Consider the following 14,793-nt stretch of genomic DNA (forward strand, 5'->3'; position numbering starts at 1 on the left):
TTAATTACAAAAAAAACATAAAACACCCAAACTCCCATCCCACCACCAACTATCCACCCTCTCCTTTGTAGCAGTCGCGGCGGCCAGAACCCCCCCTACCCCGCGGCGGCGATTCCGCCCTTACCCCCCGCCGTCACCCTCCCTCTTCCCGTCAATTTGTTTCAGTGTCAACATAGAGCCATATGTATTATTGGCTTCAAAAAGTGTAGATCGAAATTTGTCTAAGAGGTGGACTTTTTCGGTACACATCGTACTTTGAGGTGAAGGCACTTGCTCTTGCTCTGTAGTTGGTCTGAAAAACCGTGCCTAGTTTTGAAGTTTACCACAAGTTTGTTTAGGCAGAGGAGATGAGGAAGAAATGGATGTCGCAGCCTCGGCGCAGGAGAAGATGGAGAATGAAAGAGATGGTTCTTGAAGATTGGTAGGCTATTATCCGAAAGGGGGAGGGTGACAGCGGGGGGTAAGGGCGGAATCTGCGGCGTCGGTGCGGGGTAGGGGAGGGGGGTTTTGGCCGCCTCAGCTGTTGCAGGGGAGGGGGTGGCTGGTCGGTGGTGGGATGGGGGTTTAGGTGTTTTATGTTTTTTTGTAATAAATATAATTTTTAATTAATTAATTGAGAATTAAAAGGGTAATTAGGGAAATTAGAGATTTTGGTTGTTTTCAACAAAAAAAATTTAGAATCAGGTTTTAGATTGCCAAAAAAAATTTAAAAAGTTTTTTCCAACAATAAAGTGCTTAACAAATTTTCCTATATAAAAAATGATTCGGGACATTACCCGAGCCTAAAAGGGCGGACAAAAAAATGTTTGAAAACGCAGCAGAGATGAGACAAGACAAGTACTTGTATTAGTTGGTATGAGTTGTCCAGATTATTACATACTCCGTATTCATCATATACCGCAACAACAACAAATTCACTACTACTACAGCACGTGCGCTTCCTTTCTTTTTTTCTACCTCTTTCTTTTCTTTACATTTAAAATACCACAACAATAGAAATTCGAACCATCCCAAAATTCTTGGAAAAACCCCTTTATTTTACAGACCACACCCAAAACGACGTCGTCCCCCAATTAATCCGATGCATTTCCAATTAATTAAAAATAAATTACAAGACCTCAAAATCCTAAAACCCTAATCATTTAAATACCCACCGCTTTCTCTCTCTCCGCAACCTTCGTGCTCTTCTTCTGCCTTTGCGCACTTCTTTCCACCATTAAAATCCTTTTTATTTTCTCTCTCCTCTAAACCCTTTGAGCTTTTCTAGCTCTAGGGTTTAGATTCATTTTCATTTCCCCCAATTTTGTTTTTTTATTGGGTTTGAATTTTGATTTTGTTCATTTTTTTTTTGATTAATTTTGGTTTTTATTGGATTGAGCTCAGTTGGTGGTACTGTACTATTGCATTTTGATTTTGATTGTTTTTGTTAGAATTTTCGATTGATTTTTTGAGGGAAGAATTATGGATCTTCCGAGTTTGGCTGTGATTCTTCGTGCTGCTCTTAGTCCTAATCCAGATGAACGCAAAGCTGCTGAAGATAGCCTTAATCAGGTTAATTGACGATTTTAATTTTCGAATTTTGATCAATTTTTTTTTTAATGTTTTGATCATTAGCTGAATTTTATTCGTGTAATCGCGTTGTTGCTGTGATCTGATTGCTGAATTTATTCATTTTAATTGTTTGATTGTGTGTGAATTAGTTTCTGCTGTGATTTTGCATGTTAGAATGAGTAATTTGATTGAAATTTGTTGGGAATATGATGTGATGGCAGTTTCAATACACGCCACAGCATACGGTCAGGCTATTACAGATAATAGTTGATGGGAATTGCGATATGGCAGTGAGACAGGTTGCTAGTATTCATTTCAAGAACTTTATTGCCAAGAATTGGTCGCCTCATGATCCCGGTTCGTTTCCTTTCGTGTAGTGGCTAAGACTTTGACTTTAATTTTCGTAGCTCGGTCATTCGATATTGATATTGTATGCGTGGTTATATTTTTATTTTTAATTTCAGAGGAGCAATCAAAGATTTCACCGGCTGATAAAGCCTTGGTGAGAGAAAATATCCTTGTGTTTGTGGTTCAAGTTCCACCGCTTTTGAGGTATGGCTACTTGCTGTGCTATTGTCATCTATGTGAGCTATCATATCCAAATTTCAATTTTGAAGGGCGTTTGAAGTTTATTGTGGTTGCCATTTGTAGGGTGCAGTTGGGCGAGTGCCTCAAAACAATTATCCATGCTGATTACCCTGAGCAGTGGCCTGGCCTTCTTCACTGGGTGAAGCATAATTTGCAAGATCAACAGGTCTATGGTGCTCTGTTTGTTTTGCGGATTCTCGCTAGAAAATATGAGTAAGTACATGATTGCTGATTATGTATGGTATATTGCGGTATCATCACAAAAAAATAAAGCAAATCATATGTTGTTTTATTCTTTTGGGTTTTCTCTGATTCTGGTTGCTCCCCATCAAGTAGGTGGAGTTGCTTACCTAATTCTCTATTGGCTAGTACAGTCGAAAGTCAAATTAGATAATATGCTAGCTTGACAGTGTATTCATGTTTAACAAGCACTATATTTGATTTTACAAAAACTTTACATGTTTCTTTCTCAGCAAAGATTAGGCCAGAGCTTTGTACTAGACCTAATATCCTTGTCCAAACCTTTAATTTGAATTGGCTGAGTACAATTTGTAGGTACCCCTCACTTGCATATACCTGAGCATACTAAGTGAACTACTGCTGTTTATATCAAACTTAATACTTCCTTCAGTTCCTTATAATTGCAACTTTTTGATACTTGCACTATTATTCAATAATTGCAATCCATTGTAACTTGTCAGTGTGAATGCCAGTTTGGTAATAAACTTTTTATTGTGCATGCACATTATATGTTTTGGATTGGAAGGTAAAGAAAGAGAGAAATTATAATGCTCTGTAGCCTGCGCCTCAAATTCTCTATACCTAACTTTTTTTTTTTTGACTGAGAGAGCGAGCTTGAGTTCTTGGTAGTCAAGAGTCTTGACTTGTTTTCTAAGAATCTGTATTTAACCCTTATATAAATGATGGGATATGGAACAAATGCTTTCCAGTTTGACCAGTAGCATTTTCTTCTTTGTTACATTTATAGTATATATAAGTATATTAATTACACTAAGTGATCCGTATAAATTTTTTGTGTGGGGAAGAAAACAAAAGGATAACCATGAGGAAAGAAACACCTGACATAACCAGCAGTTGCACCACTGGCATTATTATCTATAGTTCTGTTGACCTTAATGTGTTGTTTGCAGATATTGGTTATTCATTTTTGTGTTTTCAAATAACGAAGGCTTTCTTATCTGGTCTAACTTGTGGATCAATAAGTATTTTACCTCCTGCTGATATTTTTTTGCAGGTTCAAGTCAGATGATGAGAGGACACCTGTGCATCTAATTGTTGAGGAGACTTTTCCTCCTTTGCTCAACATATTCAACAAGCTTGTCCAGATTTCCAACCCTTCACTAGATGTGGCAGAACTCATAAAGCTTATATGTAAAATATTTTGGTCATCTATCTATGTATGATTCTTGCTCTTAGTATACTGGGCATTCTTTCTTTGACAGTTTTTACCATCTCTTTAGTATCATCTTCTTGTTATTTTTGGTTGAATTAGATCTGTAGATCGCATATATACCTGTCCTATATTACTTAGATTGCAATATCATCAGTCTTCATCTAGAACTCACAGGAGCTCACCTGTTCCCTTCTCAGTTGGAGATTCCCAAACAGCTATTTGATTCCAATTTGTTCAATGCTTGGATGGTCCTTTTCTTGAACATTTTAGAGAGACCTGTTCCTGAAGAAGGCCAGCCTGCTGATCCTGATCAAAGAAAATCCTGGGGTTGGTGGAAGGTTAAAAAATGGACAGTTCACATCTTGAATCGGCTATACACAAGGTCAGTAAATGTTAGCATAATTGTCTTGTACAATTTTGGAATCATTTGGCAACTTTGATGTTCATATAAGGAGAAGGCATTTGAGTTTTGTAACAACTGATTAATTAATTTGTCTAATTTCTGTGCAATCTGAAATTTGTCAACAGATTTGGAGATATGAGAATCCAGAACCCTGAGAACAAAAATTTTGCCATGATGTTTCAGAAGAGTTATGCAGGGAAGATATTGGAGTGCCATTTGAATTTGTTGAATGTGATCCGTGCTGGTGGCTACTTACCTGATAGAGTTATCAATCTTGTTCTGCAATATCTAAGCAATAGGTTTGTAAAGGCTTTTTGACATATGCCAATTTAATCCCATGGGTTTAATGACATTAATCTATGAAGTGTTTTTTCCTAGAAGGTTTCTGATCTTTTGATGTTCCTTTGATGCCAATGTATAGTTATGCTATCCATCTCACACCTCTGATTATGTTAACAAACTGAGCTGAATTAAAATGTGAATACTGTTATTGAACCAAGCTGTGATGTGTACTAGAAGCATAGCATTGTTGGTGAGATGGAGCTCCCAGTTTGCTCTATATGTATTTAATCAATGTTGGGCTGGATGGTGAGTTGTACCTTTTTAGTGCCACATAACTTGTTTTTTATACTGATGAAACAAAGGTTTAGATCTTCGTTGCTACATTCTCCTATTCAAATTGGACTTATAGGGTGGCACTTGCTTCTAAATTGGAATTTCCAAGAGGAGCAAGGTTGGCTAGCAAAGCAAGGTTAAAAAAAAATCTTTTGACAAAGAATATTGATATATTTGAGAGTGGCTCACATATCTTAGATGTTAGGTGTGAAAATCGAAATTCGAGGCAGGGCAAGTATAACTATATGTATAATGATGGTCAAAATCTGAGTCAGGATTGTGCAATTATCTTTACTGACTAATTTGGCTAGAAAACTGCAGCCTGTTTGTATTGGTCTAACCATTATTTTTTTTCATTGTGGCAGCATCTCAAAGTCCAGTATGTATCAATTGTTGCAACCACGACTTGATGTTCTCCTTTTTGAAATAATTTTCCCCCTGATGTGTTTTAATGACAACGATCAAAGACTTTGGGATGAAGACCCTCATGAGTATGTGAGAAAAGGCTATGGTGAGTATTATGGGCTTTTCTGCAGCTCTAAATTGTTTAGCTTCCATTTCTTTTAAAAAAAGAGTTATGTTTGTTTTTGTTATATTGGTTACAGACACTAAATGGTTATGTATCTTTTTATATTGAGTAGATATTATAGAAGATCTATATAGTCCCAGAACTGCAGCAATGGACTTTGTCAGTGAGTTGGTTAGAAAGCGTGGCAAAGAAAATTTGCAAAAGTTCATTCAATATGTTGTTGAGATTTTAAAGAGGTATATATTTCTTCTGTTTATGTTATATTTATTTCATTATAGACGATTTATGCTGGTGTTATTAACTTTACAGTTGCTATAACGATCACTCCACTTTCAGGTATGATGACTTCCCAGTGGAACAAAAGCCATATCGGCAGAAAGATGGTGCCCTTCTTGCTATTGGTGCACTTTGTGATAAGCTGAAACAGACTGCACCATACAAATCTGAGTTGGAGCGAATGTTGGTGCAATATGTTTTTTCCGAGTTCAATAGCCCTGCTGGTCACCTAAGAGCTAAGGTTTGTAGATAGCCATCTGTGTAGGTTGTAGCTAATATTTAGAGGAGACCATCCTTCATGTAATTTCTTACATCTGAACCATGCCACCTGGTAATTTTCTTTAATTATTCATTGTGGCTAATATGGACAAGCTGTAAGTTTAGTAAACTAAGTTTGGAGAGTGGACTATAATTGGAGGACAATCCAAATATAAATGTGCTCTGTTCTGTAGAAATGCAGGGAATTACCTTTTTTCTGTATGGTTTCTTTATTATAAAGTTTCAACTATATTAAGATTGTAATGGTCTCACAAAGTTCTGAATTTGATTCCATCTCATTGCTGGTAATATCAGGCAGCTTGGGTTGCTGGCCAATATGCTCACATTGAATTCTCCGACCAGAACAATTTCCGAAAAGCACTTCATAGTGTAGTGGCTGGGCTGCGTGATCCGGAGCTTCCTGTTCGTGTGGATTCAGTCTTTGCACTGCGTTCTTTTGTTGAAGCTTGCAAAGGTTCTTTTTGCTTGGTTGCTGAGATCTGTTATATGTATTCACTCTGTTCTTCATTAATGGCATGTCAAGAATACATGTTCTCTTATTTAAATTTCAATTTTGGATGCAGATTTGGGAGAAATACGTCCCATTCTACCACAACTACTGGATGGTACGTAATATTTAGATACCTAGTTCATTTTATATATGATGTTTTTATTTGCAACATCTTCTCATGAGCTTTTGTTTGTTTAGAATTTTTCAAACTTATGAACGAGGTTGAGAATGAAGACCTTGTATTCACTCTGGAGACTATTGTTGACAAGTTTGGGGAAGAGATGGCACCTTATGCTTTTGGACTATGCCAGAATTTGGTACTTAATTTCTAAATTTTTTTTGACACTTCATATTTAATAAGTGGTCAGTTTAATGAATACTTACTTACCCCTTGGTTAGGCTGCTGCATTCTGGAAGTGCATGAGTACTGCTGAAAATGACGAGGAGGGTGATGATCCAGGTGGTGCATTGGCGGCTGTTGGTTGTTTACGAGCTATAAGCACAATTCTTGAATCTGTCAGCAGACTTCCTCATCTATTTGGCCAAATTGAGCCTACTCTTCTGCCTATAATGCGGAGGATGTTGACTACTGATGGCCAAGGTCTGGCTTTAGTTTAGCAAGTTTCACTTGTTTCATTCTTGTTTCTTCATTTATATGATTTTGGGCTAAGGGAAAGGCGGGTGTTTGCGTTTTAAAATGAGAGATTTAATTCTCCATTTGTCAACTATCACTCGAGGAAATAGATATTAATTTGTTGAACTAGCTCTTTGAATTCATTTCTCCATCAACTAGGAGTATGGTTGTCATGGAAAAACAGATATCAACATGTCTGTGGAAACTGTGTGAGCTGTAGAGATATTATTATTTCATTATTTGATTTATCTAATGGTTATAATTTTTATATATTTATAGTAGAAACTTGAAAATAGTTCAGGTTTGTGAAATACTCTATTGACCTGTGTTACATGAAAAGAGCATGCTTGCTTGGATGCCCCATATCTTATTGGTGAATGCTACAACGGTACAACCTCCCTCCCATAATAGGCTTCCTAAGACTTTTGGGCAGAGTAAGACTAAAAACCTGGGGCTACTGGGAGTATTTAATTCCCTTATAATGGAGAGACATTGCAGGCCTTAGAAGAACTGAAAGGGAGTAGAACATTATTATTTAAGAAGGGAATAATTAGTTGGATCATATCAAAATTCAAATATTAAAAAACTATTCATGGATTGTGTATGCATACTCACCTTTGTTATTAACATCACAATACTCTAATCTTGGCAACTTACTTTACCCCCTTCAAATGAAGAGCACAGCTGCACAGGCAATGTGTATCCTAAAGCATATAGAAGCAACTACCAAGTCCTAGTTACTAAATGTCTAGGGCAATTGTTTTACTAGCTGCTGCAGGAGAAGAATATTTAAGTTAATCTGAAGCCTTAATACTCTATGGTCTATTGATCATATCATGTTTATGTTTTTAGATATCCAAGGATGCCAACTTTGTGGAAGATGGAAGAATTCCAATGATGAACAATTCACTGGGGGATTTTTTTTTTTTTTTTTTTTTTTTGGGTTACTTAAGTTACTGAAAGGATGGAGTTTGTTTTGATGTCTTCAGTTTCTAAGAGGGAGGGGGGGGGGGGGGGGGAAGATGTTAGCATCTAAAAACCATAGATAAGTTTTCAACATAGGTATTAATTTGTGTTTAGCGCTTAAAATTTTATGAAATGAACTGAAAGATTGAAAGGTCTAATTTGGGGAAAACGTAGATTTTGTCTACTAGTTTGCAGATAATATTATCTTAAGTAGGCTGGCTTGATTTTGGAGACATTTGTATCTAGATGGAAGGCAGGGATTGACTTCTCTAAATGTATCTTGTTGAAGGTAGACATAAGTAGGTTGCCTTGATTTTGGAGACATTCGAATTGATCTTGAAGGCAGGGATTGACTTCTCTACATGTATTTTATTGAGGGTAGACATACATCACATTTTTCTTTGAGAGCTTGCCTCGTTGAGGCTAAAGTGGATCACTTGAGTGCATGGTCTTTGCTGCATAGTATAACCTACTAATTGATCACTAAATAAGTTACTTGTCCAAGTTAATTGTTTTTGGCTTGCAGTATTTTTAAATATTTGTTAAGCATTGTCAAGCTTCTTATCTGTAAATATGGTGGTGGTCTTTGCAGAGGTCTTTGAAGAAGTGTTGGAGATTGTGTCCTATATGACTTTCTTTTCTCCTACAATATCTCTGGATATGTGGAGTCTTTGGCCGCTGATGATGGAGGCACTGTCAGATTGGGCTATTGATTTCTTTCCAAGTAAGTGTTATGCCCTTCTCTTGCGGCTGTGTAACTTGTTAGTAATCTTGATCTCCATATAGATCGATGGAGGAACTTCTATTAATGTGCATTTGACTCAGCTTACCTACTAATTAAAGTTGGCTAAGACACTTCCACTGTGGTTGAGTATAGAGGTGCAGACAATGTTTTCAGTTTTGCAGGATATTGAGACTGTAACTTCACTTTTAAATACAATGTAGTCATGGTTTATTGCTCTTCATTTAATGAAGCTTCTTGGTACTAGGCATGGGTTTCCTATCATTTATTTTTTGGTTTGTCCTCATCTTGTTGCTTGGAAGCGATTTAGATTTTTAAATTTTGTGAAGGATGCAATGGTGTATGTGTTTCTTTGGATTAGATGAGATAGGTCAGCAACAATAATTCACTTGCTAAATGATGGTTTACTATACTAGATGATGGTTGTAAATGTTTATTAAGATTAGAGTAGATAGTTCAGCAACCAAGGCATTAACTTGCTAAATTAAAGTACTAATGGTTTGATGATGGATTGATGTTGTAAAGTTGTATTTACTTTAAAGCTATGCATTTGAAAACAAGAATAAATTGAAAGTGACTTTAGTGTAAAAGAACAAATACTGTTTTGTTTTACACTTTGTTTGGATAGGAGGATTTGGAGGGAAGGGAAACAAAGATGCATTTTCTTTCTTTGATTAGCAAATGAAGGGGCGAGGAAAGTGGAGGTTATTAGTGTTGATTTTGCCATGAACAAGGCTTGGGAAACAAAAGCAGCAACGTTTATGGCATGCTCTCAATTTTCTCTCTCGTGGAAGATGAGTAATGCATTGTCGGATTTTACTCTGTCCCTCTCCTGTCTTATCCTAACAATGGAATTATTTCCTTATTCTATCACCCTCTCTACACCCCTTTCCCCTTCTTCCTTTGTGGTATCCTATCCAAACACACTGTTAGTAATTGTTACTTTAGATCCTTGATCAAGTAACTGAAACTCCAACCAAGGATCAATATTAAAAAACTTGATATGATGAGAAATGTCTAGATGTTAGGAATTTAGATTCTATTGCTAAGATCTATGAGCGTAATGAGATATCAGATCATTCTGTTCGGGCCCTTACATTCCTACAGAAAAACGTAGCTGCAATTTATTATCTAGTTAATTACTAATGCCTATGCAGATGTCCGCTTCTTGAAAATCAAGTCGTTTTAATCCTGGTTGATCTTTGGTCAAACTTTGTTGATTGAATTTACTGCCTGTTATATTAACTGTCCCATACTTTTTGAGAGAAAGTATTAAATAATTGTTCATATATGAGTTAACTTGAGCCTTTGTTGGATGACTTACTACCCGAAGTTATTAAAATCGGGATTCTGCTTTGAATCGGAAGGGGCTATCAGAATCAAATCGTAAAATCGAATTGTAGAATTGTAAGATTCTATTGACATGCATAATTAAGATGTCAAATCTAAATTTAATTAAATATATTGAAATTATGAGATTGAAACCTAATTATTGATAGATGATAGTTATTTACCCATTAAGCAATCAATACTTGACAATACGGAGTATATATTTAAATAAAAAACCAATATAAACATGTTTTTAACTTGTAAGGATTTCGCTAGTTAAGAAAAATATGTAAAATCGGGGAATCGTAAATCGAATTGTATGACATACATGAATCGTAAAATCGTAAGATTCTAAGATTTAAATCGGGGTTTTAATAACAATGTGTCTACTACCTATTATGTTATTATATATGGTAACAGGCATTTTGTATCTAAGGCTTTTTGATTTAGAAGGAGAAGAGCTTAGACAGATGTTTAAAGTTTGGACCAAGGATGATAACTTGCATAGCGCATTGAAATAGGAGAAAATTATCATCTACATGTTTTGATGTTTGGTAGGAGTTTGTCAAATTATGAGTTATAAATTACTCTTGCTCTCCATGACTTAATTTCAGTTATATCTTGTCAATGGTTTGACCTTTGTGCGATGGAAAGACATTTAATAAAAATTATTTTCAGCCAATTTTGTGTTTTCTCTAGATCATGTCATTGACCTGTTTTGGCTATATCACCTTCATGAATTTCTCATGTGGTGTAGAAGAGGCTTCTCGTTTATCTCGGGCTTCTATATTTGGCTATATACTGTTTGATGAATGTTTTGTGTATGTATTCGACTATTCGTTGTAATTTATGTACTTATTAGTAATTATATTTGCAATGGATGATTTGATGCAGACATCTTGGTACCATTGGACAATTATATATCCCGTAGCACTGCTCATTTTTTGACTTGCAAAGATCCAGACTACCAACAAAGTCTATGGAAAATGATATCCTCTGTGAGCTTCTATAACCCAGCTACTTGTCATCTTAACCTAGTTGATGAAAGTGCCATTATTCTTCAATATGATGTTTGTTTATTTATGAAGTCATCCTTGGCATATTTTATATACTCTGTATTTCAGTGTTTGATGGATTTTATGTTTATAGATAATGTCTGATAACAATCTTGAAGATGGTGATATTGAGCCTGCACCAAAGCTCATCGAAGTTGTATTCCAGAACTGCAAGGGTCAAGTTGATCACTGGGTTGAGCCTTACTTGAGGATAACTGTTGAGCGACTGCGTAGAGCTGAGAAACCATATTTTAAATGTCTTTTGATTCAAGTGGTATGAATATTGGTCAATTTGTTTGTGTTATTGTTAGTCTGTTATCTGCATCATTGATTAGTTTCTTGTTTGGCAGTTTAATTTATGGTTTGCATGTATGGCAGTTACAGAATTATTGGTATGATATATTGAAGAGTTTGTGACGAGTTATTTGTATGATATTACTTAATTTTTCTTCTTATTTTAGCAGGCATGAAAATGCATTGTGCTCTAGTTGTATATTGTGGATGTGCTTATCATTTTGCTTGATTAGTGGAAACTTGTTAATGTCTAGCTTTGATTCGGCGATTACCTTTATTGTTGAAACTTGAACTCTTTTGTGAATGCTAAATTTATTTAGTGGTAGTATGTAAACTAAATTGTACTACAGTGGTGATTTCAATACATGTTTTTTTAACATACACTGATTTGTATCTGATGCATTTTTGTCTGCAGATTGCTAATGCTCTTTATTACAACCCTAGTTTAACATTGAGTATACTCCATAAGCTAGGTGTGTCTGCAGAAATATTTAATCTTTGGTTCCAAATGATACAGCAAGTGAAAAAAAGTGGTGTGCGTACCAACTTTAAAAGGTAGCTCCGTTTATTTATTATTTATTTACTTCTTAATTGCTTTCCAGTCAAACTATTTTGCTCTTGACTTGGGAGAAATTGTTACCTGGATGTTAGTATCCTTGTTGGAAATTTAAATGGATTATTTCTCTTTAATTTTACAGGGAGCATGATAAGAAAGTGTGTTGTCTGGGATTGACGTCCTTGTTAGCACTTCCTGCTGACCAATTACCAGTGGAAGCTCTTGGACGTGTTTTCAGGGTTACTCTTGAGCTGCTTGCTGCATACAAGGAACAGGTTGCAGGTATGTCTCCCCTCATATTCTGGTACTTGCATGTTGTAAGAGAAAGTTGCCTTTATCTCTATCACTTATCTGTGAATTTTGATTTATATATTTTGTGTAAATGGTATTTTATTTAATCTTTGTGTTGCAGAAGCTGCGAAGGAGGAGGAGGAGGCTGAAGATGATGATGTTATGGATGGTTTTGATTCTGATGGTGAAGATGAAGGTGATGGCTCTGACAAAGAGATGGGAGTTGATGAGGAAGAGGGGGATGATGCTGACAGCAATCATCTGAATCGATTAGCGGCACGGGTGAGGTTTCTGGTCTTTGAATGATGGCTGGGTGCTGGTTGGGTGATCTCACACTACACAATTTTTGAAGCTAGAAATTTATTAACACAATAATGGAGTCTCCTTTCTGTTTTGAAAATTTGTTACAAACCGGAGCAATGAATCACAAGTTTGCTATAAAAGCTATGGTTTTGACCTTATGTGAAGCTACACACACCATGAAAAGGAAGAAACCTGAGTTTTCTTTGCATTGCTGCCTAATGTTGTTCGCTACCTAGAGAATTTAATCTATCCCCACAAAAAATAAAGTAAAAAGGAAACTGAATTAAATTGTCGAGGGATATATATAATCCAGAAAAATGAACTCTTGAGTAGTGTTTAGTTTGGATTCAATGGTAAATGTGATTGCAATGTAATTTTTCCAGAGAAAAATGCTTGCAGTTCCTTCTATTCTGGTGGTGTTAAGTCTGGATTAGCTATGATGATCCATGTGTGCTTGCTATTTGCTCTCCCAAAAGTAATCATGCATTGCAAGGGCAAGGAAGCTCTTCTGCATCTCGATATTATAATATTAGGCTTTTGTGGAGCACCAAAATTTTATGTTGTCCTTTCCTTTTTTGAGATTTTGACCTCCATTTTCTTTGATTCATTTTGTGTTCTTGTTCTTTATATATTTTCCTGGACAGGAGGAAAATTGGTGATTTTGTATATCTGCATATTAATTATAATACTTTCTCCGTTTTTTATTAGATGCATCACTTTCGTAATTGCAGACTCATAGGCAATTTTTGGAGTAGAGAGAGAGAGAGAGAGAAAATAATGAGGGCCATGTGATATGATCATATGAGTGATATAGAGAATTTATTTACTGAAAGAGAATGTGATGTATTTAAATTGAAAAGAAAGTGATGCATCTAATCGAAAACGGAGGAAGTGCAACTTTTCTCTCTTTCACAAGCTGCATTGCTTTTTCTTTGTGCTATTTTCTGTGGTTTGGATGGTTAATATTTGATCAATATTAATTTTGCATGTGCAGGCTAAAGCCTTCAGAATGAATGATGAGGATGATGATGATGATGATTCTGATGATGATTACAGTGATGATGAAGAGTTACAATCTCCCATTGACGAGGTTGACCCTTTCATATTGTTTGTTGATACAGTCAAAGGTAAGTGACTTGGCACGCTCCAAGCACAGAAGCATCAATTAATTCTTTCATGTCTAGTGTATATATACTTTTCTTTGCTGACTCTTATATATTGGTTATGAAGTGATGCAAGCTTCAGATCCTTCAAGGTTCCAAAATTTGACTCAAGCTCTAGAATTCCAATATCAAGCACTGGCCAATGGAGTTGCCCAGCATGCTGACCAAAGACGGGTAGAGATTGAGAAAGAGAAGTTGGAGAAGGCAGCAGCTGCTTCCTCGTGATTTCATATTGTGGGAAGGCAAGCAAATGGACCCTTGGTTTTGTGTAAGAATTTCCGTTCTTTTGCCTATTCCATTTGTGATGCATCCAGCGTCATATATTGGGACAGTAATGAAGTTAAATGGTCAGGGGTATGTGTTGGCAAAGTGTTTGGATTTTGTTCTGAGGTCACTGATGGAAAGTGGTTATGAAACTTGAAAAGTCTCACACATACCTCTGGGGTAGGCATTCCTGGTAAAAGGTGCCTGGTGTCTTGCATTTCTGGTAAAAGCTGCCATTGTCGTCATGGTTTGCAGCAACCCTTTCGGGGTTTGTAGGTTCCGGAAACGTAGGGTCTACTTTTATGGACGAGGAGATCTGCGTGTAGGGTGTATAATGTGCATTCTTTTATGTATCTATTTAGGCATCAACTAGGGTGTCCTAGGTTGTACTCACAATTTTGCGTCTAGTATTGGCCCATTTTCATTTCTTTTTTTTTTTTTTTTTTTTTTTTTCTATTTTATGCAATTAGCGCTATATTGATTGGTTGGGTGTTTTTTTCCCATCTTTCCAGTGAGGGATGTTTTCAATTTTGGGTATGATGCAGCAGGTTAAGGTGACTTGCTGGTCTATGTAAGACTTGTTGATTTTTGTATCATATCAAATACACTTGAGTTTAGATATGCGGCTTTACATCCCTTGAATGTGCCTCTTTGTAAAACTTTGAAACTGATGAGTGAACAAAGGATCTTCTGGTGGTCATTTTTATATATGGATGGATCAGAAATGCAAATAAATTTAGATAACTGTACAAATTGAAGAAACTATCTAGTTCAAGGGAATACTTAGATTATTTCAGTTCTAGTTTTTTAGCCTGGAAATTTTTTAGTGGTAAACAATTTATTTTATTTTTTTTGATAAGAAGATATCTAAATCACAAATTTAGAGAAATTGACCTAGCTTTTACAATTTAAATCATAATTAATTTGCATGTATGCACACTCCATTGCTTCAAGTTTGATGCGAGCTTACATCGATGTTTCAATTAAATCACCTTTCCAATTATTATCGGAACCCTTAAAATATAACTCTCGTGATCTCGTCCATAGAAGA

At 35.9% G+C, this 14,793-nt stretch overlaps 1 protein-coding gene across 1 annotated transcript; it reads left to right on the forward strand.

Moving 5' to 3' along the window:
- The first annotated feature begins 1,151 nt into the window (after window positions 1–1,151).
- On the forward strand, window positions 1,152–14,359 carry LOC145597805 (importin beta-like SAD2). The gene is made up of 22 exons (XM_081654052.1): window positions 1,152–1,551; window positions 1,773–1,908; window positions 2,016–2,103; window positions 2,203–2,352; window positions 3,395–3,557; window positions 3,751–3,935; window positions 4,082–4,255; window positions 4,937–5,082; window positions 5,213–5,336; window positions 5,437–5,617; window positions 5,950–6,109; window positions 6,219–6,260; window positions 6,344–6,462; window positions 6,545–6,746; window positions 8,338–8,469; window positions 10,711–10,814; window positions 10,966–11,145; window positions 11,581–11,720; window positions 11,864–12,003; window positions 12,134–12,294; window positions 13,310–13,442; window positions 13,546–14,359. The coding sequence occupies exons 1-22, from the start codon at window positions 1,462–1,464 to the stop codon at window positions 13,701–13,703; spliced, it is 3,108 nt and encodes a 1,035-aa protein (XP_081510178.1). The 5' UTR covers window positions 1,152–1,461; the 3' UTR covers window positions 13,704–14,359.
- The last annotated feature ends 434 nt before the right edge of the window (window positions 14,360–14,793 follow it).

The sequence above is a fragment of the Chenopodium album genome, chromosome 2 (genome assembly GCF_948465745.1).
Source record: "Chenopodium album chromosome 2, dcCheAlbu1.1, whole genome shotgun sequence".
NCBI lineage: Eukaryota > Viridiplantae > Streptophyta > Magnoliopsida > Caryophyllales > Amaranthaceae > Chenopodium > Chenopodium album.